The sequence below is a fragment of the Piliocolobus tephrosceles genome, unplaced genomic scaffold (genome assembly GCF_002776525.5).
Source record: "Piliocolobus tephrosceles isolate RC106 unplaced genomic scaffold, ASM277652v3 unscaffolded_1361, whole genome shotgun sequence".
NCBI lineage: Eukaryota > Metazoa > Chordata > Mammalia > Primates > Cercopithecidae > Piliocolobus > Piliocolobus tephrosceles.
The window spans coordinates 1-25331 of NW_022294988.1; the positions used below are offsets into that span (position 1 = coordinate 1).

The window sequence follows — 25331 nt, forward strand, 5'->3', positions numbered from 1 at the left end:
TCATCATAGAATCAGCCTAGCATAGCCTAGATCTTCCTTTTGTGTTTAAATAGAACATACAAATTGAAGATAAAAAAATAGATCACTATTAGTGATAATAAAACGTATCTTATATAGCCATGTAAATTTTTATTAAATATTTTAAGCAAATGACATGTTTGGTATCTTATAATGAATTTAGAGCAATGAAAAAGTTCAATGACAAGTCACCTCAAACTTAGCAGCTCAAATCAACAAATATTTGCCATTTGGCACAGCTTCCAATGGTCAGGAATGCAGGAGAGGTTTCTCTGAATGCTTCTGACTTAGGGCCTCTCACAAAGTTGCAGTCCAGTTGTCATCCAGGGCTAAATTGTCTGAGGGTTCAAATGGGCCTGGGAATTCACAAGACACAGGAATCTCTCACATGGCTGTTGGAAGAGGCTTCAGCTTCTTCTTATTCACTCCTAGTCACATGGACCTTTCCACAGGCCTGGTTATGACACAGCAGCCAGCTTCCACCAGGGCTCATGATCCCAGAGAAAGAGAGAACCAAAGTAGAAGCTGCAATGAGTTTTATGTTCTACACCCAGAGTCACAGACTATTACGTCACCATTACTCTGTCAGTTAGAAGTGAGTCATTAAGTCCAGGCCACACTCACAGGGAGGGAATGAAGCTGCACCTCCAGAAAGGAGGAGTATCAAAGAATTTATATGCATGTTGAAAGCAAAATTAACATTATTGTTTCAGGATTTTGTAAATCAAATACTTCTTGTATCTGACTTTCTTTCATACTGTAAAATTCTTTTTTGTAAAGTGATGATTAAAAATTTGAGACAGAGAAAGGAGATACAACAAGATCTCAGAATTTTTGCAAATGCCTTTAATATTAATATTCTCTTTGACAAGTTGCAACAAAGTTGAGAAAATACAGTAGCTAGATCAAAGAGTCCCAAGACTTTGGTGCCATACAATAATGCCTTTACAATCATAACTACCTTTGTTTTTCCTCAGAAGTTTCTAATGCAGTTTAAGAATGCTCAGAATGCAAATTTTCTGGCTCAAGCATCTACAAAAATATTTGCTTAATCAGAGTGCTTTGCAGTTAGAAAAATGTGAGTCTTACATCCCTGTCTATACACTAGCTCAGCATCATGACAATGATTTGGTTTGATGTGGTAGGCAGAAATGGTTAACTCCAGTCTAGGAACAATATTTTTCAGTAACTGGCTATTCAGTGGACATCCTATAATTAGTTTAACATCTTTCACTATGTTTTTAAATTAGATGTGGTAGAAGTGATTTGGACTCCAGTATGATTCTGAAAAATGCAGTTATTTTGTGCTTCTAACAGTGCTTTAGAAGCAGCTCTTTTGTGTTTTTGTTCTTATTGCTATTTCCTTACCAGGTATTCCTTTGTCTTTTCATTTAATTTATTTTGTTCAACAATGCTTTTTTTTTTTACTATTCTGTAAAAGTTTAATTATGTGAGCAACATTTCAAATTCTCAATTCTTTGCAAGATACAATTGCCTTACACATCAGATTGAATATTGTATATCAGAAAATGTACAGAGCTGTCAATTAGCCAAGGATCAAATGACCTATTTCTAGCCAAGGCTATTTTTCATAGCATCCTGGTCCTCTCTGTCACATGGTTCCTTACAATTGGCTGTGGCTTGTTTTGTTTTTGTTTTTGTTTTTTTTTTTTGATGGAGCCTCCCTCTGTTGCCCAGGCTGGAGTGCAGTGGCACAATCTCAGCTCACTGCAACCTCCGCCTTCCAGGTTCAAGAGATTCTCCTGCCTCAGCCTCCTGAGTAGCTGGGATTACAGGTGCACACCAACACGCCCAGCTAATTTTTGTATTTTTAGTAGAGACGGGGTTTCACCATGTTGGTCAGACTGGTCTCGAACCCCTGATCTCGAGATCCACCGGCCTCAACTTCTCAAAGGGCTGGGATCACAGACTTTAGCCACCGTGCCCAGCCAGCTGCGGCTTTGTTTTACCATAAGTAGTTATCGCTGAGGATCCTTGTGGTGAACTTTGGTATATTCCTTTATCTTACATTTCCAAATAATCAATCAGGAAAGGCACACAAGGTGCATTTTGAAAAATGCCACTTTAAAGATTTGTGGGCCAGGAGCGGTGGCTCATGCCTGTAATTCCAGCAATTTGGTAGGCCGAAGTGGGTAGATCACCTGAGCTCAGGAGTCCGAGACCAGCCTGGTCAACATGGTGAAACCCGTCTCTACGAAAAATACAAAAATTAGCCAGGAGTTGTGGTGCGTGCCTGTAATCCTGGCTACTCAGGAGGCAGGGGCAGGAGAATCCTTTGAACCCAGGAGGCGGAGGTTGCAGTGAGCCGAGATGACACCACTGCCCTCCAGCCTAGGCGACAAGAGCAACACTAAACAAATAAATAAACAAAGTTTTCCGATCAAGTAACTAACCACCTGGGCATCCCCTCCTTGCATAAGAGACAGAACCAATGAAGCCACCCTAGACTGTTGTCCAATCCTATCCCCCAGAAGGAACCTCTGTCTTGAGTCTTGTATTTACTATTCCTTTGCACTGTCACTAAAGATTTTTACAATAAGTATATATATACCCAAATCACAGTTTGACCTTTTTTTTTTTAACTTCCCCATACAGAGAACTCACACTATATCTATTCTTCTGTGATGCACGTTATGTGTAGGAGAGTTATCTCTGATGCAGGATGGTGCTTTTCCTTTTAATTCTTTATTTTATTTTATTTCTCTATTTATTTTTTTGTGATGGAGTTTCTCTCTTGTTGCCCAGGCTGGAGTGCAGGGGCACGATCTACAACTTCCGCCTCCTTGGTTCAAGCGATTCTCCTGTCTCAGCCTCCCAAGTGGCTGGGATTACAGGTGCCTGCCACCACACCCAGCTAATTTTTGTATTTTTAGTAGGGACAGGGTTTCACTATGTTGGTCAGGCTGGTCTGGAACTCTTTTTTTATTTTTTTATTTTTTTGAAATACAGTCTCGCTTTGCTGCCCAGGCTGGAATGCAGTGGGGAGATTTGGCTCACTGCAAGCTCCACCTCCCGGGTTCACGCCATTCTCCTGCCTCAGCCTCCCGAGTAGCTGGGACTACTGGCACCTGCCACCACGCCTGGCTAATTTTTTTTTTTTTTTGTATTTTTAGTAGAGATGGGGTTTCACCGTGTTAGCCAGGATGGGCTTGCTCTCCTGACCTCATGATCCACCCACCTAGGCCTCCCAAAGTGCTGGGATTACAGGCTGGTCTCAAACTGCCGATCTCCATTCATTTTTACTGCTAAAGTTTTTCTTTTTGCGATTATATCACAATTTTGTTAATTCCCATTGATGTATATGTGATTGTTTCCAGTTTTTGCCATAAATGTTGGTGTACATGTCTCCTGGATACATAGCCAAGAATATCCCCAGAGTATATGCTCAGGAGCAGATGGTGGGATTATTTGGTGCATGGATGTTAATCATACTAGATAAGGCTAATTGATTTCCCAAGTGCTTGCACCAAGAATGGGAAATAGCTCATGTTGCTCAGGTGTTTTGAAAACATTCAATTGAAAGTGGAGATCAAATGTTAAAAACCACTGTCTTGGCTACAGAATCACCTTAGGCATTTTTTCATATTCCATTAATAGCTTCATTTTCTTTACTTTTATTCTATAATTTGTGGCATTATACTTTTAGCATAAGATTAAAATAATGCTTTTAGCCTAACCACATAGCATTTGTGAAAAAAATGGAGGGAGGGAGAAAACTCTGAGGGAGAAAATGAGGAAAGAAGGAAGGAAGGACAAAGGCAAAATAAAGGGTTTCAATAAAGAATAGCGGGAAAGGACTGGAAACGGCAAGTATGGCTAACATTATTAAAATGCAACAAATTAAAAGAGACGTGGATAATATTCATAGAATAATAGAAACTTCAGAAAGCCTTAATAGTTATTAACTGCTGTGTCACAAACTACCTAAAAATTTAGTGGCATAATACAAAAAATACCTTTAACTCAAAGAGATACTACAAACACAAGCAAAATCAGTTCTATGAGGGTGGCAGAAGTTGGATAAAGAGAAGGATTTTACAAGTTGGAATAAGTAAGAGTTATTGACGTGCAGATGGAAATGATTTTTAGTCCAAGTCCTCCAAGGAGCAGATGCCAAGATGAGCTTCAAGTCTGTGGCATTTTATGAGGGAACACACCTGTAAGGGTATACGGGAAGTGAGCCAGAAATCCCTGGAAAAAGCGGCAGACCAAGATGCAAGTGTGACCCCAAGTGCTGGACAGAAGGAGAGAAGGTTTGTTCAACGCATCCTAGAGCACGGACAATCTATGGAGGGTTGAGTAAGGCCATGGAGGAGTCCTCCAGCCACAGCTGGCCATCAGAGGAGTCCCATGTCTCCCAGAAATGGCCTGCCTTAGTGCGCCTGCTGTGCCTTAGCGGTCACTGGCTGGGAACAGCCTATGGGTGAAGCAGGGCTTCTGCACCAGTACTACTGAGGATGTCAGAGCACAGGAGCATAGCCTTAGGAGATTACCCAGGAGTGTGACTCAATCCTTCTTTCCTGAGGGTCTGGGCTCTTGAATAGGAAACCCTCTCAAAGCTGGGTTGCTGGATATTTCTGCTCACACTTAACAATGGGACAAGGGGAACCAGGACCTCTGGTTTCCACACACTTCTGCTGCCCTCATTGTGTGATAGCAGCCCTGCCTCCTCCTCTTCTTACCTGCTTGTCTCTGGGAACATTCTATTCAAACTTCCGTGGGGGCAACCAAAATGTGTAGTTCCATGGACTCCCATTTGTCTCCTTGCCATGGTGCCCCCTTTGGGAAATCAGTACCGCCTACCCTGCAGAATCCAGATTTTGGAGATGAGAAGTGCAAAATCACCCTGGTGGTGAATGTAAGGGATGAGACATGGAGCCACACCTGCTTGGATTTTTTGGTTTTTGGACCCACGTATTCTTACTTCTGAACACACAGAACCATAGAGACATTTTTGATTCAATGCTTGCACCACATCCTGAAAGATGGCACCCATTCCTCAGAGGGTTTCATCTAAGCTGGTACTGAGTTGTGCCTGTAGAGACCTGTCCATGACTCAGTGTGGCTGGCAGCCCCTGGGAGGTGCAGGTGTTGATATGACCAGGGGCTCCCATGGTCACGGCCCACGCTTCATCCCCTTCCCTCTGAGATGTGTCCTGTGGGCAGATAATGTACTGAAATTCTGAGCCAGTGGATCAGGAATGCAGATAGTGATGCTGGCTGAGGGTCTGAACACAGAGAGGAAAATCACACCACATCAGATAGGTGCGTATCCCTGTGAGGATGAACCCCTGGTCCTTCCAGGATAGATGGGGCTCAAGCTGTTCAACCTGTCACTTAGGGGCTAGTCAGTTACCTGAAGAAATAGTGCCCTATGGGGCCCATCACTGGTCTGTAATGCTCATAAGCAGAGTATTCAGAGGAAGCAGCAGCTGGATGGTCCTTGGTAAGGGGGAGTCAGTGCTGCTGGACCCACTTGTAGCCTCATTCCTGCCACTGTGTTTATCCACTTATCAGTCCTTCCTGTCATACCTGGGCTGATCCTTGATGCCGGCTGGCTAACTTCAATTTATCTTCAATTTGTTTCGTTATTCAGGGCCACATCAGGGCTGGGTGTTTTCTGTGGGTGTTAACATGGAATTGAGGCTCAACCCACATGGACCATTTTCATCTCATGATAGATCCTGCTGGGACTGTCCCATCTATGCCTCTGTAGGTGACATAGAAGCCAATACACAAGGGCACTTGGAATCACAAGGTTGCTTGGTGTCCCATAATCAAGCATTCTATCTTATCAGGGTCAGTAACATGCTAAAAGTTGCTTCTAATGGAGCATGTTTCTCTGCTGTGGATTCCATGGCCTTACTCCAGATCACAGGCCCTGCATTCTGACTCTTCCACTGATGCTTGGTTCAGCTCCATCCTGCATCTTTCCCCACACCGCCACTTCCAGGACCAGGGGTCTGAGGGATGGTGACTGACTGCACCACAGCCTGGGTCTGCGGCAGTGTCCTTTCCTGTCCAGGCCCCACTCATAGCTGGCCTCCTCCTATATCACCCAGAGTGTGGGCCAAAGAAATAGACTTAGATGTGGAATGTGGTGTTGACAGAACCCAGAGAGGCTGGGTAGTGTGCGTCCTTCCTTCTGGTGAGGATACAAGATGCAAGTTTGACTTTTACTTTGGAGGGGAGAGCCCTGCGTGCCCCTAACCACTGGACTCATAAAACTTCACTGCAGTGTCCACTCTTGAAGCTCTGTAAGGTTAATCTTCACCTTCCATAGGGCACATGTTTTGCCAAGGAATTCAGCGTACTTTCCTCCTCTTGCTCTTCCATCCTGATCTATGTGATATTGCCAATGAAATGAGCAGATTTAGTATTCTGTGATATATCTGATTTGTCCAGGTCTCCTAAGGTGATATTTACAGAAGGTTGAGGAGTTAAGGTAGCCCTGAGGCAAGCTATCAATAAATGTATTATAAATTCCATGTGAATGTGAATCATTCCATATCCATTTTCTAAATGGAATTGGAAGGAATGCACTCACCAAATCCACAGCTGCTTGCCATGTGCCTGAGGCCTTATTAATCTCCCCAAGCAGTGACATCCAGCCAGCATGGAAGCTGCAATCAGGACTCCTACTTGGTCAAGTCTGGAGAAATTCCATTTATGCTTTGTCAGGCTTCTTCAGGGACAGATTTCTGAATTATATGGACATAATAGGCAACCCCAACATCACCCCATCCTTCAGCTCTCTAATGGCAGTGCTACCCCTACAATACCTGCAGTACCCACCACAAGTCCCACCCTGGGGCACAATATTGCTTCTGGCTTGGCTGGGATGAGGGAAGTTTTAGAGGATTCCCTTTGGGCTTCAGCACAATGAGAGCCCTTACTCTCCAGGCTAGGGACGCAGTGTGGGGGTGACTCAAGTTGCCAGTGCATCAAGGCCAATTATGCATGTGGGGAATGGGGAGATAACCAGGACTGGGTTTATGGACCCAGTGGTCCCACTGTGGGCCATGGTGTGTCCAGGTTTATGTCCTGGCCTCCTTAAGCCCCACTGTGGATTCTGAATCTGAAGCTTGGCTGAAGTCTAGGAATCGAGACTGGGATCATGACTTTGTATTTGGTCAAACACCCTCGGCCTCTTGCTCCTCAATTCTTGCTTCTCATCATAGATATGAGGCAGTGCCCTCGCTGGCTGCCCATCTGCTCTGACCCTGGGACACCACCTTTTATTAACCTTCCCCACAATTCCTTGAGGGCTGAGCCCCCTTGGCTGCTACTCTGGGTTCTCACAGTAACCGTGCCCTCTATCTTTTGCAGGTCACTGAAAAGGAGGGTTCCTAAAGCATTCACTCCTGATCCTGAGGGAGGTGGGTGCACCAACTCCAGGTCTCAGGTCCGCCACAGAGAAGCAAAAACTCCTCACGTTCAAAACTGTCCTGGGCCACATTCAGCCCACGAGCCGTGGGTTGGACAAGCTTGCATCTAGAATGTATGCACCACAATGCCAGAAATTTTTCTGTTTTGACTTTAATGCTGCTTTCTAAATGCAAAAGCAGTCATATCCCTAGCAGACAACAAATGTCAGTGGAATGAATGATCACTGCAGAGCACCTCCCTATTCTAAAGCCAATATTTTTATTAATGTAGCCTCAGGGCAAATGCTGTTTCATGGCAGCTAAAGAACAACATCATTTCATGTGGGCATCGATGCCGCCAGTGCTTTTCTCACCAAGGCTGCTTGTACGTTCTCCCTTCCTCCCTCCCTCCTCCCACACCAACCCTCCTGCACACTGCAGCACACAACCATATTTTTCTCTTCAGGAACAATAACCCTAGCCTTATGGGTACAATTTTCCAACCACATATGAATCTAAATTAGACTCGGCTTTGTACATCCATGAGTTTGGATTGGAGCCAGCGCTAGGATTACTACAACTCAGGGCAGGAAGATGAGTAGGACAGCAGAAGAGGAGTTCCAACAAAAAGTTACCTATGATGAGAAACTACGGGACCCACCCTCTCTGCAAATTTCAGAATCTGGTTCCTTTAAAAAGATTGGAGACAAGATGGAAAATAAAATCCAGGAAAGAGCCCTGGGAGGAGGGCAAGATCTGGACAGGTCTGAAAATTTATCTCTTAATACCACAAGGAGATTTGTATGCAGGGACCGCCCTAGGTGACATCCAACTCCCTGTGATGACAGGTCTTGGTGGGACAAGGTTCTACTGAAGGGCCAAGGACAATGAAGGAGCAAAGATGACTTAGCCAAGCAGTGACCACATAAAGCCCGTGGTGGCCGGAACACAAACTGGGCACAGCCCCATCTACTCTCCTCCCCTGCAACAAATCAGCATAAGAAACACATGGACGCTGGAAGGTTCTCAGGTCTTCCATTTATTTTGTCTGTCAAATTTTAGGAATATTCTCCTTTAATTAACTCATCAACGTCTCATGGCAAGAATTTGAAAAAGTAAATTTATACTCAGGTTCTAATTTTAATAGGGAAGGAAGAAGTTACAGCTCAGTGCACCGTGAAGTTGAGACAGACGTAGAGACATCCCAGCCCAACCTCCCTGGAACAGGAAAGATAAATGGGGAGGGAACACAGGTCAGCGTGGGGAAGAGGGTCATAGTGGACACGGGGGTGGGGTGTTCTCCCCACCTCCTCACATTATGCCTGCAGGAACACAGACACATTCAGGTGCCTTTGCAGAAAGAAAGTCAGGGTTCTTCAAGTCACAAAGAGAAGGCGTGAACAAATCTTGCCTCTCAGTCCCATACAAGGCAGCTGTGTCACACTATAGAAAAAATATTCATGAACAAATTCATATCCGTCACAGTGAAGAGTGACACTTTAAACAGCCCATCACATGCTCAATACATCCAAGTCAAAGAAACCCCATAGCACAGCTGCGTCCACTGTTCCCCCCAACACCCCACACACATCAGGCCCCCCAGGGTCTCACCTTTACAAGCCGTGAGAGACACATCAGAGCCCTGGGCACTGTCACTGCCTGGAGTAGAACAAAAACAGGACCGGTCAGATCTCTCTGGAGATGTGGCTAGAGGAGGAACTGTGGGCTGGGTGAGCTCCCCCATGGGCTACCAACCACAATATCCCAAGGATCTTGGGGATCAGCCTCCTTCATACTTACTTGCAGCCTGAGAGTAGCTCCCTCCTTTTCTGTCTGTGGGAAGAAAATGTCCTGTGAGATATCAGAAAGGAACCAGGGCCATGAGGTGCTAGAGGAATCTCCTAGTCTTGGACCCCAGAGAAGTTTCCAGAAATGTGTGATTGCAGACCCAGGGCGGGATCAGGAAACATGAAGAAAGCAGGTGTGGGTCCTGGACCAACTGCCCTCCTGAGGTCTGTCCTCAGCAGGGACCTTCCCTTGTGACTTGTGACTGCTGGGATCAGGTCCCATCACCACCGTAATCCAGGTGATCTATCTGTCCTTCATTTTAACAGGTGCTTTACAAAAGAGTAGGTGCTGGCACACAGGGCCCAGGCTGGGTCAGCCCATGAGTGTGGATGGTGTTTCCCAGTAACCAGGCAGGGAACACTTCTACCTGGGGCTTGAAACCCTCAGTGAGACAAGAAAACCCAGACCCCACTCCTCACCCCTTCCTCACCTGAGCTCTTCCTCCTGCACATCACAGCAGCGACCACAGCTCCAGTGACCACAGCTCCAAGCAGAACCAGGCCAGCAATGATGCCCGCGATGGGGATGGTGGACTGGGAAGACGGTTCTGGGAAAAGAGGGGAAGGTGAGGGGTCCTGACCCTGCTAAAGGTCTCTACAGAGGCTCCGGCTTTCCCTAAGAGACATGACACCCCCATCTCCCTCTTTACCCCATCTCAGGGTGAGGGGCTTGGGCAGACCCTCATGCTGCACACGACAGGTGTATCTCTGCTCCTCTCCAGAAGGCACCACCACAGCCGCCCACTTCTGGAAGGTTCCATCCCCTGCAGGCCTGGTCTCCACGAGCTCCGTGTCCTGAGTTTGGTCCTCCCCATCCCGCTGCCAGGTCAGTGTGATCTCCGCAGGGTAGAAGCCCAGGGCCCAGCACCTCAGGGTGGCCTCATGGTCAGAGACCGGGTGGTGGGTCACATGTGTCTTGGGGGGGTCTGATGGGAAGAGTCAGAAAATTCAGGCATTTGCATCTGTCATGGGACACTCCATCAGCACGCATGTGGCCATCTTGAGAATGGGCAGGACACCTGGGGTGGGGAAGCGAGCACAGAACCCACACACTATCCTGGACACAGGCATCTGGGAGAATCTCCTATTCCGTGGAAAATTCTAGTCCCTGAGGAGGGAACAGTGACTTCTGGTCCTGACCTGAGTGGAGGCTGAGGGACTCAGAGGAGCTAGACTCAGACCCCCACACACATTGAGTGTGAAGCAGAGAACAGGGCCTGAGAGGAAAAGTCAGGGGGCCCAAGGCTGCTGCCGGTGTCAAGGTGTCAAAAGGAACCCCTGATCAGTATTCCAGGGATCGTCTTCCTTTCATTCCCTCAGAGATTTTATCCTTAATTGTGTCAGAGAGCAGGGCGGACCCTCAGAGTCACTCTCTGGTCAGGATCTGGAAACCCAGGAGGATTCCTCTCCCTCGGGACCAGAGGGAGGGCGATATTCTAGTGTTGGTCCCAGTTGTCTCCCCTCCTTGTGGGAGGCCAGCCCAGGAGATCTACAGGCGATCAGGGAGGCGCCCCGTGGCCCCTGGTACCCGCGCGCTGCAGCGTCTCCTTCCCGTTCTCCAGGTGTCTGCGGAGCCACTCCACGCACGTGCCCTCCAGGTAGGCTCTGCGCTGCTCCGCCTCACCGGCCGCCTCCCACTTCCGCTGGGTGTTCTGAGCCGCCATGTCCGCGGCGGTCCAGGAGCGCAGGTCCTCGTTCAGGGCGATGTAATCCCTGCCGTCGTAGGCGAACTGGTTATACCCGCGGAGGAGGCGCCCGTCGGGCCCCAGGTCGCAGCCGTACATCCTCTGGTAGGTGTGAGACCCTGGCCCCGCCCCCGCGGTCAGTACAGTCCCCGGAGCCCCGCCCCGCCCCGCTCAACCCGCGGGGATTTTGGCCTCAACTGAAAATGAAACCGGGTAAAGGCGCCTGGGGCTCTCCCGGGTCAAGGGTCCCCCGGTCCCGCGGCTTCGGGGTGGATCTGGGACCCGGAGACTCGGGGCCACCCGGGCCGTCGGTGGGGGATGGGGAGGGGTCGTGACCTGCGCCCCGGGCCGGGGTCACTCACCGGCCTCGCTCTGGTTGTAGTAGCCGCGCAGGATCTGCAGGTACACTGGGGCCCTCTGTGTCGCGGTCTTCATGATCCGTGTGCTCCGGTCCCAATACTCTGGACCCTCCTGCTCCACCCACGGCGCCCGCGGCTCCATCCTCTGGCTCGCGGCGTCGCTGTCGAACCGCACGAACTGCGTGTCGTCCACGTAGCCCACGGAGAAGAAGCGGGGCTCCCCGCGGCCGGGCCGGGACATGTAGGTGTCGAAATACCTCATGGAGTGCGAGCCTGGGGGCGAGGAGAGGCTGAGACCCGCCCGACCCTCCTCCCCGCGCTGCTCCCCGGGTCCTGCGCCCCCGCCGGGCGGGCCTCTCCCTCCTCCCTCCTCCCCGCAGAGGCCATTTCCCTCCCGACCCCGCACTCACCCGCCCAGGTCTGGGTCAGGGCCAGGGCCCCTGAGAGCACCAGGAGGAGGGTTCGGGGCGCCATGACCGCCATCCTCGGCGTCTGGGGAGAATCTGAGTCCTGGTGGGTGAGTGCGGACTTTAGAACCGGGACCGCGGCGACGCTGATTGGCGTCTCTACAAACCGGACACCCAATGGGAGTGAGAACGGGGTCCGCGTCGTGAGTATCCAGGAAGAAGGACTCGATGCAGGTTGTGAGAAGAAGAGAAACTGCGGAGATGGGGAATCCCCAACGCTGGGACTCCCCAATCCATACACCGCCTTCGGGGCCTGAGACCCTGAGAGCCACACCTGGGGCTTTGGGACTTCGCCCTGACCCCGCTCCTCCTGTGCCAAGCGCTCTGTCTCAATATCTCCCAGAGTCTTGACCCAGGAGCTGTCTGAGAAACCAGGGAGAACCCCTGGGCATGGCCGCATCACTCTCCCTTCACTTTTCATTCCGGAATCTCCCTCCCTGAACTGGACTCCCTGCCTACCACTCCTTACCTGTCCCCCTGGACTGTTCTAGAAGAAAACTCACCCCACGGAGCTTGGTGCCAGAGAGTGAGCTTGCTCTGCGAAAGAAGGTATAGAGACTTTTTTTTTTTTTTTTTTTTTTAAATCTGGAAAAGTTGCGCCTGAGTGCATGAGACAGAATAGAGACCAGTTTGCTGTTTGTTTGTTAAATATATTGGGTAATAGAATCTTGGTAACCCCCGAATGATCAGGAATCTAATCGGCAAAAAATGTGACTTTGGTCCCTTGATTTGTAAATGTGTCCAAAAGCGTTACAACAGGACTCACAAAGCTCCAAAATTTCACTTTCGCGAACAATGTATCTGTGACTCCCACTCGTTGTATTTTAAATTTACCATCACTCCATAGCTCTGAGTTTCTGTGCGAGTCCAGGATATTTCCTCAATACAAAGTAGCAGACTGTGTTACTATATGTTGCAACCAGGAGCCAGTACAGACTATTCACCTCACAGTTGCAACTGTTCAATGCAGTCACAATGCCCCTCACCAGTGCTCATGCACTGCCTGTTTTCAGGAAGTATCCACTTCTACGTGTTGTGTATATTTTATAGGAACACTTAGTATTTTTAAAACCCGATTAACATAAAAACAATTAGCTTTTAGGCAGACCCACATGAGGTATTAAAGGCCAACTGCCAAGGACACCCTGCTAGGCTCTGTAGATGGATATATTAAAATCCATAAAACAATGTATTGAAACCTAAGAATTCTGCTGCTTTCAAATTCTTTCCTCTGCTCCTTTTCCTCAGCGCCTGCTTCTCCAGCCCTTCCCTCAGTCCCTCTCATCCTTCAGGCCTTCCTCTCCCCTTAGTCCCCACCACACTGTCACTCGTGAATTGTGACACTAGCACTGTCCCATGACCTGCTACGTGACTGTTCTCTTCACAGTGGTCCTGCTCCTGTCAGTCAGAGTGTGTCATTTCTCCACTTAAAACACTCCAGTGTCTCCACCTCGGTCTTGTGAAACTTCTGGAGTGTCAGGCACGTGAGCATATGAAGGGATACCTGGTTCATCATAGGCACTAAATTAATTTTTGTTGACTTAATGAATGAAATATGAGTGTATTAAATTGCATCCCAGATAATTATTAAGTGTAAAACACTGAAAAAGTTCAGAAAGATTTTATTTTATCTAACTAGTGTGCATATCAATTCATCAATTCATTCGTGCACTACTACCCCTGGTGAAACAACACCCATTTATCTGCTTCTTGTTCCTTGGTCAGAAATCTGGGCAAGATGTGGATCTCTGTTCTGGGCTTCCAAAAGCTGTGTTTTCATTTTGAATCCTCCTTCAGGTTTATACAGAGGTGGCAGAATGCAGTTTCTTACAGTTGTAAGACCGAATTCCCTGTTCCTTGCTGGCTGTCAATATAGAGAACAGGGAGGCTGCGCTCAATTCCTGGTGTTCACCAGCATTCTTTCCTACACAGCCCCTTCTCTTTTTTTTTTTTTGGCAGAGTCTCACTCTGTAGCCCAAGCTGGAGTGCAGTGGTGCGTTCTCAGCTCACTGCAAGCTCCACCTCCCTGGTTCATGCCATTCTCCTGTCTCAGCCTCCCAAGTAGCTGGGACTACAGGTGCCCACCACTATGCCTGGCTAATTTTTCTTTTTTTGTATTTTTAGTAGAGACAGGGTTTCACCGTGTAGCCAGGATGGCCTTGATCTCCTGACCTCTTGATCCGCCTACCTCGGCCTCCCAAAGTGCTGGGATTACAGGCGTGAACCACCGCACCCGGCCCATAGCCCCTTCATTTTCAAAGCCCACAGTGGAGGAAACCCCTCATGCTGAATTCCTCTCACACTGCATTTCTCTATGCTCAGGAAGAACCCAGTCATTTCAAGAGCTCACCTGATTAGAACAATCCAAGCAGGAGAAACCCAGCCTAAAGTCAACTAATTGAGCCCCTTATTTATATCTGCTAAATCTCTTCACAGCAGCACCTACATTAGAGTTGGTTGAATCACTGGGGGAAGGTGAATGACCAGGAGCTGGCTGTTGGGGCCATCATAGAATCAGCCCAGCAAGGGCTGGGTCTTCCTTTTCTGTTTAATTGAGACACAGTAGGAAATTGAAGTTCAAGTAAAGTGATCGTTGTGAACGATATTAAACTACATCCTCTTTGGCCATGGAAATTCTCCTTACCTTTTAAAACTAAGTTACTTGTTTAATGTCTTATAATTACTTTAGGCCATATGTGGTGGCTCATGCCTGCTATCCTAGCACTGTGGAAGGCAGGGGAAGGCAGATTTGTTGACTCCAGAAATTCAAGATCAGCCTGGGCAAAACCCCCATCTCTACAAAAAAATTAGAAAATTAGTCAGGCATGGCGGTTCATGCCTGTAGTCCCAGCTACTCAGGAGGCTGAGATCAGAGGGTCCCTTGACCCCAGGAGGTCGACACTGCAGTGCATGGTGATCATGCCACCAGACTCCAGCCTGGGTTACAGAGTGAGACCTTGTCTCAAAAATAATAATGATGATGATGATACATTTGGAGCAAATGCAATTTAACGTGTAATAATACATCCTGTCTTATGAAAATGTATTGTGTATTTACGGTTGCATAACAAATTATATAACACTAAGCTCAAAACAATAAATATTCATCATCTCCCACAGTTTCCAATGGTTAGGAATCCAGGAGAGGTTTCCCTGAGTGCTTCTGGCTCAGGACCTCTCACAAGATTGCAGTCCAGTTGTCAGTTAAGGGCTGCATTGTCTGAGGGCTTCACTGGGGCTGAGGATTCACAAGAAAGATGGTTCAGTCACATGGCTGTTGGAAAAGGCCTAGTTCCTTGTTATCTAGTCCCAGAAGTCCTCAGTTCTCAGTCACATGGACCTTCCTGCAGGGCTGCTTATGGCAAAGCAGCTGGATTTCCCCAGAGCTCATGATCCCAGAGACAGAGAGAGAGAGAAGGTGGAAGCTGCAGTGAGTTTTATGTTCTACACCCAACGTCACAAACTGTTATGTCAGCATTATTCTATAAGTTAGAAGTTGTATTAGTCCATTCTCACACTGCTATAAAGAAATACCTGAGATTGGGTGATTTATAAAGGAAAGAGGTTTAACTGACTCACAGTTCTGCATTGCTGAGGAGCCTGCCCCAGGAAACTTAGAGTCATGGCAGAAGTGGAAGCAAACATGTCCTTCTTCACATTGTGGCAGGAGAGAGAAATGCAGAATGAAGCAGGGAAATGCCCCTTACAGAACCATCACATCTCATGAGAATTCCCTCAGTGTGATGAGAACAGCATGGGAGAACTGTCCCCATGATCCAGTCACCTCCTGTGTGGTCCCTCCCCCAAGAGGTAGGGAGTACAAATTGAATGACAATTCAAGATGAGATTTGGGTGGGAACACAGAGCCAGTCCATATCAGAAGTGCCTCATTAAGTCCAAGCCACACTCAAGCGAGGGAATTAAGCTGCATCTCTGGAAGGGGACAGTATCAAAGGATTTGAATATATGTTAAAAGCAAAATTAAAGCTATTGTTTCTGGTTTTTGAAAATCAAAGGCTTCTTTTATCTAATTATTTTTCATTAACTCTTTAAGCTTGTCTTTTAATTTAATTTTAAGTTCCAGGATACATGTGCAGGATGTGCAGGTTTGTTACATAGGTAAATGTGTACCATGGTGATTTGCTGCACCTATCAACTCATCGCCTAGACATTAACCCTGGCATGCATTAGCTATTTTTGCTAAAGATCCCCCAACCACTGCCCTCTCCCAACAGGCCCCAGTGTGTGTTGTTCATCTCCCTGTGTCCATGTGTTCTCATTGCTCAGTTCCCAATTATAAATGAGAACATGTGGTGTTTGGTTTTCTGTTCCTGTGTGAGTTTGCTGAGGATAATGGCTTCCAGCTTCATCCATATTCCTGAAAAGGACTTGATCTCATTCCTTTTTGTGGCTGCATGATATTCTATGGTGTATATGTACCATATTTTCTTTATCAAGTCCATCATTGATGGGCATTTGGGTAGATTCCATGTTCTTGCTATTGTGAATAGTGCTGCAGTGAGTGTAAACATGCATATAACTTTATAATAGAATGATTTATATTCCTTTGGGTATATATCCTGTATTGGGATTGCTGGGTCAAATGGTATTTCTGGTTCTAAATCTTTGAGGAATTGCCACACTGTCTTCCACAATGGATTAACCCAGTTACTTTTCCTCCAACAGTGTAAAAGCATTCCTGTTTCTCCGCAACCTCGCCAGCATCTGTTGTTTCTTGACTTTTTAATAATTGCCATTCTGACTGGCATTAGATGGTATCTCATTTGTGGTTTTCATTTGCAATTCTGTAATGATCCGTGATGTTGACCTTTTTTTCATATTTTTATTGGCCACATGTACATATTCTTTTGAGAAGTGTCTGTTCAAATCCTTTGTCCACCTTTTAATGAAGTTGTTTTTTTCATGTAAATTTGCTTAAGTTCTTTGTAGATTCTGAATATTAGACCTTTGTCAGATGAGTACATTGCACAAATTTTCTCCCATTCGGTAGGCTGTCTGTTTGCTCTGATGATAGTTTCTTTTGCTGTGCAGAAGCTCCTTTGTTTAATTAGATCCCATTTATCAAGTTTTGCTTTTGTGGCAGATGCTTTTGGCGATCTCATCATAAAATCTTTGCCCATGCCTATGTCCGGAATGATATTGCCTAGATTTTCTTCCCGTGTTTTTCTAGTTTTGGGTTTTACATTTAAGTCTTTAATCCATCTTGAGTTAACTTTTGTGTAAAATGTAAGAAAGGGGTCCAGTTTCAATTTTCTGCATATGGCTAGTCAGTTCTCCCAGCATCATTTATTAAACAGGGAATCCTTTCCCCATTGCTTGTTTTTGTCAGGTTTGTTGAAGATCAAATGGTTGTAGATGTGTGGTCTCTTTTCTGAGTTCTCTATTCTGTCCCATTGGTTTATGTGCCTGTTTTTGTAGCCTTGTAGTATAGTTTTAAGTCGGGTAGCCTGATCCCTCCAGCCTTTTTTTTTTTTTTTTTTCCTTAGGATTCTTCTGGCTATACAAGCTCTTTTTGGATCCATATGAATTTTAAAATAGTTTTTTCCTAATTCCATGATAAGCTTCTCTTTTTAAATTCATGATTAAAAGTTTGAGACATCACAGAGCTTTGGGTACTAAGGGAAACACAGTTGGAGACAGAGTAAGGAGATACAACAGTATCTCAGTTTTTCCTGCCAATACCATTGTTATTAAATAACAATGTTCTCTTCAATGAGTTAACACAGTTGAGAACATAGAGTAACTAGATCAAATAGTTCCAAGACTTCAGTCCCTTAACACTAATGCCTTGAAAAGAAGTCTTTGTTTTGTCCAAGATGTCTCAAATTTAGTGGAAATATGCCCCAAGCACCTATTTTCTTATTGAATATCATCTTCACTAAACATTTGCCTACATTAAAAAAAAAAGAAAAAACTCTGCTCTATGGAGTAGCTGTTCTTTTGTTTCTTCACTTCTCTAATAAACTTGCATTCACTTAGAAAAGAATTGCCTGATCAAATTGCTTTTCACTTACAAAAATGTGAATGTCATACTTTGGTCAGCACATCTAGCTTAACATGATGCCAATAACTTCGATTTGATGCGGTAGCCCGAAATGGTTAGCTCGAATTGAGAAACAAGTTGTTTTTCAAAAACTGGCTATTTGGTGAACATTCTATAATAAACTTAACATCTTTTGTTGTTGTATTCAATGAGATGTGATAGAAGTGATTTTGACACCACTATAATTCCATATAGCACTCTATTATGTGCTTCCAAATTTTTTCTTCATTTTAGCATCCTATTCTGTTTTCCATTCATATTTGCTATTCCATCACTGGGTATTCCTTCCTACTCTTTTCTTGTTTCATTTGTTTTGATCAATGATGTGCATTTCCAATTCTGTAAAAGTTTAATTCAGTTTCATGTGTGGTAAAATGTAACATCAGATCCTTTGCAAGATGAAATTACCTTGTACAGCAGATTGAACATTGTATAATTGAAAATCTAGAGAAATGCCAGTGAGCCAAGGATCAAATGACCTATTTGTAGCTGAGGCCATTTTCATGGCATCCTGGTCCTCTCTGTCATGTGGCTCTATATGATTCTCTGTGGTTTTCTTCGAATGTAAGTAGTTCTTGTTAAGGATCCTTGTAGTGAACTTTGAAATTCTTTTTTGTTTCATTTCTATAAAAAACAGGTATATTTTAATTTGGAAAACTCTGTTTAGGAATTACAATCAAGTAACTAGCAGGGTGCCCAGCACTGGGTTAAACACAGAACCTGTAAAGCTCCCCTGGGCTGCTGCCCATTCACTTTCCCCAGAAGGAGACTCCATCCTGAACCTGTGATTATTATACCTTTGTATTTCTTTAAAGATTTGTGCGATAAGTATTTATATATGCCCAAACCAAATATCAGTTAGTTTTGCTGGTTTTTAAGCTTCCTGTACAGCAAATTCCTACTGCATTTATTTTCCCATGATGCACATTACGTATAGGAGTTATCTGTGTTTTACTGCTGAAGGTTTACATTTTATGGTTATACCACAATTTCACTACTTTCCTATTGATGTATATGTGGCTGATTCCACTTTTTGCCATATACATTAGTGTGCATGTCTCCTGTGCACATAGGTAAGAAAGCCCCCCAGAGTGAATGATTAGGAATGAGTTGGTTGGATGATATGTTGTATGGACTTTAACCATAGTAGATAATGATAATATGATTTCCAAAGTGATTGTGGCTATTTAAACTTCTACAATAAATGTGTAATACTTGATGATGTGTTCTGAAAATACTGCGTCAAAGGAATTGAGTTAGAAGTCACTGTCTTGGCAGTAGAATTACAGCAGGCATTTTCATTCAGACTCTGTTAATAACTTCTGTTGTTCAATTGTTTCTTATATACCGTGGCATTATACTTTTGGCATATAGATTCAGAAAATGCTTACTTATAGCACAATCACATAGGGTTATTTTATATTTAAGAAAATTTCATAAGAAAAAGGAAAAAATGGAGGAACGGAGGGAAAGAAGGAGGAATGGAAGGAAAAGTGAACGAAGGAAAGAAGGAAGGGGAAGGGGAAGGAAAGGGGAGTGAGAAGGAGAGAGGGTGAGAGGTTGAATGGAAATAGAGAAGAAAAAGGGAGGGAGGGACAGAAGGAAGGAGAAAGGGAAGGAACAAAGGAGAGAAGAAACTAAAATAAAGAAAAGAATAGTTGTTGAGAAACTAGAAATCCCATATATGGCTAATATTATCAAAATGGGAGGAAATAAAACAGGTGTAGTTAACCTCTATAGAATAATGGACGCATAAGAGGGCTTCATGAGTTATCTGTTGCTGTGTAACCAACTACTCCCAAATTTAGTGACTTGAAGCCACGAACACTGACAAACTCAAAAGCATAATACAAATACCAGCAAATGGTGCCAATGCAGATAGAAGAAGTTGAATAAACAAAAGGATTTTACAAATTGTAATAAGTAAGAGGACACTGGTGTGCAGATGAAAATGATTTTGTAGTTCAGATACTCCAAAAAGTAAGTTCCATCATGGGATTAAAGTTACAGCATTTTATAGGGGACACACCTGTCAGAAGACATAGAGAGGGAGACAGGTTACCCTGAGAAAGGCAACAGACCAAGATGTGAGTGTGATCCCCTCGTGATGGACAGAGGAGAGAAGGTCTCCTGGACATGTCCTAGACCACATCCAATCTAATGAGAGTTAAGCAAGGCGGTAGAGGAGTCCTTGAGGTACAGTTGGTCATCAGAGGACTCCCCTGTCTCCCAGAAATGTCCTCCCTTAGCATCACTGGTATGACCCATCACTGGTTGGGAACAGCCCATGGGAAGCAGAGCCTCAGCACCAATGCTACTGAGGGTGTCAGAGCACAGGAGCAGGGCCCGGGAGATTACCCAGGAGTGTGACTCAAACCTTCTGCCCTGATGGGTCTGTGCCCTTTGAAATCAAGTTGTCTCAGGTTGAATTGCTGGATGATTCTGCTCACACTTGAAATGAGGCAAGGGGAACCGGAAGGCCCCCAGGTGGATGTCTGGTTTCCACACACTCTTCTGCCCTCATTGTGTGAAAGTGCCACCTCCTGGGGATGAGGATCTATTACCTGGGCCTGGAGAAGAGGAGAATCCTCTTTTCACCAGGTGGTCTCTGGGCACACATTGTCGAAACTTCTCTGGTGACAACCATCATGTGTATTTCTGTGGGCTGTCTTTTGTCTCCTTTTAAGGGTACCCTCCTTGGAAAGCAGGACCTTGTACCCTGTTCAAAGATAAAACATGCAAAATACCCCATTGGGTGAATCTAAGGGATTGGACATGAAGCCAAACCCGCTTCTGACTTTTGATTTCCGGACACACATGTTCTTCCAGTTGAGAACACAGCACCATAGAGACATCTCTGATTCAAAGAGTGCACCATTTCTTGAAAGATGGCACTCACCACTCAGAGTGCTTCCTCCAGGCTGGCACTGAGCTGTGCCTGTAGAAGACCTGTCCAGCATTCCTTGTGGCTGGCAGCCTCTGGGTGGTGCAGATGGTGATAGGATTAGTGGAACCCACAGCCATGGAAACACTAAAACTTTCCCTGCCAAGTGAGTCTTTCAGGCAGAAAATGGGCTAGGAGCACCGCCTGGCCTGCAGACCAAGAATGTCAACAGCACCCAGAGAGTGGTGCTGGCTGAGTGTCTGAGAGCAGGACAGGAAAACACCCATGGAATAGGAGCCTATCCCTGTGAAGATGAACCTCTGGCCTTTCCAGGATGGAAGTAGCTAAATGTAGTCACCTTGTTACTTAGTGGCTAGTTAGTCACCTAAAAAATAGTGCCCCACAACTGGGCGTGGTGGCTCACGCCTGTAATCCCAGCACTTTGGGACGCTGAGGTGGGCGGATCATGAGGCCAGGAGATCAAGACCATCCTAACTAACATGGTGAAACCCCCGTCTCCACTAAAAGTACAAAACAATTAGCCGGGCATGGTGGCGGGCACTTGCTCTACCAGTGATATCCAGACAACATAAAAGCTGCAATGATAACTCCTACTTGGTCATACCTGGAGTAATCTAGTTCATTCTTTAGGCCTCATCAGGCTTCCTCAGGTACAGGTTACTGGATTACATAGAGACAATAGCCCTAACACCACCCTGCATCCTTCAGCTCTCTAACATTGGTGCAACTCCCCTCCAGTTCTTTCAGTGTCTTTCACAGGACCCAACCTGGGACACATTATGATTTCTGATTTGGCCAGGATGGGGTCAGTGTCAGAGGTTTCCCTTCATCTTTCAGCACAGTGAGAGTCCTCACTCCACAGACTAGGGACCCAGTGTGGGGGTGACTCCACTTAGCAGTGCATCAGTGTCAATTATGCACTCAGGGAATTGGAAGATAACCAGGGCTGTGTCTGTGAATCCAGTGATCCCATTGTGGGCCATAATGTATCCAGGTTTACTCCTTGACCTCCGTAAGCCCCACTGTGATGGGAGACATGATGGTGCTGTGGGCATCTGGGCATCAGTGTCCCCTCACAGCCAGTGTCAATAATCCCCCCAGTTCTGCCTGTTTCCTTTCCCCAGTGTATAGTCTCCCGAGTAAATGGCCATAGGTTCCTTTGCCGAAGGACTGAGGGAATTGTCCCAGCATATACTTCCACGGGATTGCAGGGTATTCCTCCTAGGGATATGGACTCCACGTCTGTCACTGGGATCTGAATCTGAATCTTGGTTGAGGTCTAGGCATTGAGGATGGAATCATGACTGTATTGGGTCAAAAACCTTTACCCTCCTGCTTCTCAATTCTAGCTTTATTATCATAAATATCAACCAGTGCCCTTGTTAGTTGCCTGTCCTAACCCTGGGACACCACCCTCTATTAACCTTCCCCACATTCCCTGCAGCTTGAGTCCTCTTGCCTGCCCTTCTGAGGCTGCCATAGTAATGGTGCTGTCTGGCATTTTCAGGTCACTGCCACCACTTGGTCTTTGTCTCTTCAGGACCACACCCTCCCCAGGGATATTAATAAATGCAACTCTGGGACCATCTTTACTAGCATCACCCCCAGCCTGCAGAGGACAACACCCCGACACTTCTTAGTGATGCAGCTCCCTCTCGCCATCACGTTCCTGAGGCTCTGGTGGAAGGTGTGCTGTCTGCATCCTCTTGTGGAGCATGGTCTTGGTGGGGCTTCACCATGCCCATTTCACTCAGCCTTGTTATTCCATCCTCTACATGTTCTAGGGCAACTAAGACATGTCCACCTTGTTGAGATTTGGGGATCATTTTATCTAGATTCACCCCAGCAGTGGGTTTACCCCCACTTATCAAAGTTCTGAGGTGTCTGATACACCCATGCCCTCAGATAGTGCCTCCAAGCCAATGATTTTACATTAATCCAGCCTGACATTCTGACCCCTTGATCACACACCCTCAAATTTCAATCCCAGAAGTGCTCCCCATGCTCCTATTGGGACACGCTGGGTGGTTCCTGCAAAGCTCCTGAGTGGGATTCCTGCTGCGTCACAGGGATGAGGCTTCTGCAGCATCTTCCAGCATAGGAAGTGGGAACCATTGCTAGAGAAGGGTGAGCCTCCTCTGTATGCCCAGAGGATCTGGGCGGCACCCATCGGATGATCTTGTTCCATTTTGCAGAATCTCAGGTTTCCCCACCATGGCCCTGACTTTCCTGTAACGGGCCTGCACTGGCTGGGTGTCAGACATCTTTGGAGCACTGTGGCCCTCATAATGATGTCTTCAGCTGCTATTCCATGGTATCTATCCTTTTGCTACAGGAGATAAAGGCTTCTCCATGAGACACTGCAGAGGCTCTCACACGTAGCCAGTGACAGCTGTGAACAATCTGCATATTCTCATTATCCTTTTTCAGGGCATGAACACAGCTGGGAAGTAACCAGCCAACTCCACTGTCTTTGTGGGTTTCCCCCCAATTCCATCATTATTGTGCAGGGCATTCTATCACCCCACCTGCCACAGCTTCTTTTAACCAGGACATCGTTAGCACTGGTGACACCCAAGCAGCGCAGCTGCACCTTGTGCCATGGACTGTCTGTGTCCCCCACTAACCCAGATGGCATCCTCTTGGCCTGCCAGGCAGTGGGAAAGCTTATTTCAAATTCCCATTTTTGCCCATTTTCACCCTTGATACCTCTTTGTGGTATCACCCTTGATACCATTGTGTTAGCTATGGTCTCCTCAGGAGCAGACCCCAATATAAGTCCCGTGCAAGGACTTATTAAGGGAAATGCTTGTGAGAGAACTTCAGGAGAGAGACCAAAAACACTGGGAAAGCCATCAGACCACCCTGCAACTCTGAGCCCCAGTGAAGGAGAGAGGGCAGAAAGACCAGCTGGAAGCATCCTAGACCCTGTGCTGCCTAAGGAAAATTCGGTAAGTGTGGCAGGGAGCCCTGGAGCCTCAGTCAGCCTTCAGAGTAGAAATATTCCTGCCTTAGTTTCCCTGCTTTCCTCAATCAGGAAAAAGCCAAGGCAGGTGTGGTCTCAGAGCAAACATGACAATAGATTTCAGGCTGCAACAGCTGAAGCATCATCAATTATTATTCTTCTACCTGAGGGCCTGGGATGTGCATCCTCATGAGTGCCACAATGATGCACTGGAGTAAAAGGAAAAAGGATGATGATAGAGGGAAAAAAAGGTATTAACTGATGAACTAACATCTTTAAGTAGATGAGAAGAGATGATGTTCAGGGCACCCGCAGAGGTACTGGCTCTGGGAGCAGGATGGTTAACACACAGCAATCCCCCATGTGGAAAAATGCCTGCCATGTGGTGCAGCTGCAAATGCATGAGCAGACAGTGGTGGAATCTGTGAAGTTATCTTCTAATGTGTTCAGTTTTCTCAGTGAAGTAGGAAGCAAGGTCATCAGCTGAAGTAAGAATGGAGAAGGAGGGTTGGATATGTAAGCACAGAGAGAAGGTGTGTAAGAGTCACCCAGGCCAGGAGGGGGCTGAGGGTGAGCCATGCAGGGTGAGAGTGATTGCTGGCTGTGGTGGGGGTTCCCCATGAGGTTTGGGTCGTGAAGATACAGAGAGCAGTCAGATTGCTGTGTGCTGCTCTCCTGCAGCTTGGGGGGCAGGTGCAGTGTAGGCAGAGGTGGAATCCGCCAGCTGTGTAGTTTTGCCAAGCAAGTGTGACAACGCAAGGGAGAGACAAGGGAGGGATGGAAATTATTTACCACAGAATCCAAAATGGGTGAGGAGGTGAATCCAAGCACTGAGGGAGAGGGAGGATATGGCAGGATCACTGGACTAGGAATCCCAAGGGGGTGGAAGGATTGTTGGAATTGATGTACTACAGAATGGACTCCACACCTGGAAAGCAGGCACATAGGCAGTGAGTGTTTCACTGATACTACATCACAGCATATGATAAAATAATAGTATCAGTGTCCTCAGAGCCTGTGGCTACCCTGCAAGGGATGAGTGGAAAGATGGTCAGAGAGTGGGAAGTGTGAAATTGAGAGTGTGGAAGGGCTGGGCTTCTTTGCCATGAGGAAGCCTAGGGGATAAGAAGGGCATGAGATTCAGGCAGAGAGAGGACATGGTTATGAAGGAAAGGAGTTCCAGGATGGAGAGGCCAAGAAGCATGGACATCTTCTCTGCTGTATAGGTGTCTATTGCTGCCATAAAAATTACCACAAACCAAACAGCTTTAAACAGCGCCTAATTATCATGTCACAGTCCTGTGGGCTGCAAGTCCACACAGTCTCATGGGGCTAAGATCATGGTATGGGCAGGTCTGAGTTCCTTCCTGGAGATTCTGGGGAAGAATCCACATCCAAGCTCATTCAGGTTCTTGTCTGCATTCACCTCCTTGCAGATAGAACAGAGCTTCCCACTTTCTTGTTGGGAGCCACCCTTAGCTCCTAGAGACTTCTCTCTGGTACTCACATATGGTGCCTAAAGCACATCCAATCCTCCTGCTTGGAACCTCTGATCTCCCCTTTGCTGTGTCTCCTCTGCCTTCCTCCTCTGCAGCATCTGACTCCATCCAGAGCAGATTCTCTACTTTTAATG

At 46.4% G+C, this 25331-nt stretch overlaps 1 protein-coding gene across 3 annotated transcripts; it reads right to left on the minus strand.

The window, feature by feature from the left end:
* Positions 1-8423: 8423 nt before the first annotated feature.
* On the minus strand, positions 8424-12123 carry LOC111533914 (patr class I histocompatibility antigen, A-126 alpha chain). Of its 3 annotated transcripts, none has more exons than XM_023200565.2 (8): positions 11708-12123; positions 11301-11570; positions 10782-11057; positions 9904-10179; positions 9685-9801; positions 9207-9239; positions 9018-9065; positions 8424-8849 (listed from the first exon to the last, which is right to left on the minus strand). In XM_023200565.2, the coding sequence occupies exons 1-8, from the start codon at positions 11778-11780 to the stop codon at positions 8845-8847; spliced, it is 1098 nt and encodes a 365-aa protein (XP_023056333.1). In that variant the 5' UTR covers positions 11781-12123; the 3' UTR covers positions 8424-8844. The 3 variants fall into 3 exon arrangements, with proteins under 3 accessions (XP_023056333.1, XP_026305420.1, XP_023056332.1); XM_026449635.1 differs by having other exon boundaries at positions 9207-9257; XM_023200564.3 differs by lacking the exon at positions 8424-8849 and having other exon boundaries at positions 8911-9065.
* Between the last annotated feature and the right edge of the window lie 13208 nt (positions 12124-25331).

What these genes read in the sequence shown, in the direction of transcription:
- LOC111533914 (XM_023200564.3), bottom strand. Translation starts at nt 11,780, where the DNA reads ATGGCGGTCATGGCGCCCCGAACCCTCCTCCTGGTGCTCTCAGGGGCC. An exon ending in GCCCCTCACCCTGAGATGGG is followed by an intron (nt 9,802 to 9,903) that starts GTAAAGAGGGAG and finishes CTCTTTTCCCAG; the next exon opens with AACCGTCTTCCCAGTCCACC. An exon ending in GAGCTACTCTCAGGCTGCAA is followed by an intron (nt 9,066 to 9,206) that starts GTAAGTATGAAG and finishes GTTCTACTCCAG; the next exon opens with GCAGTGACAGTGCCCAGGGC.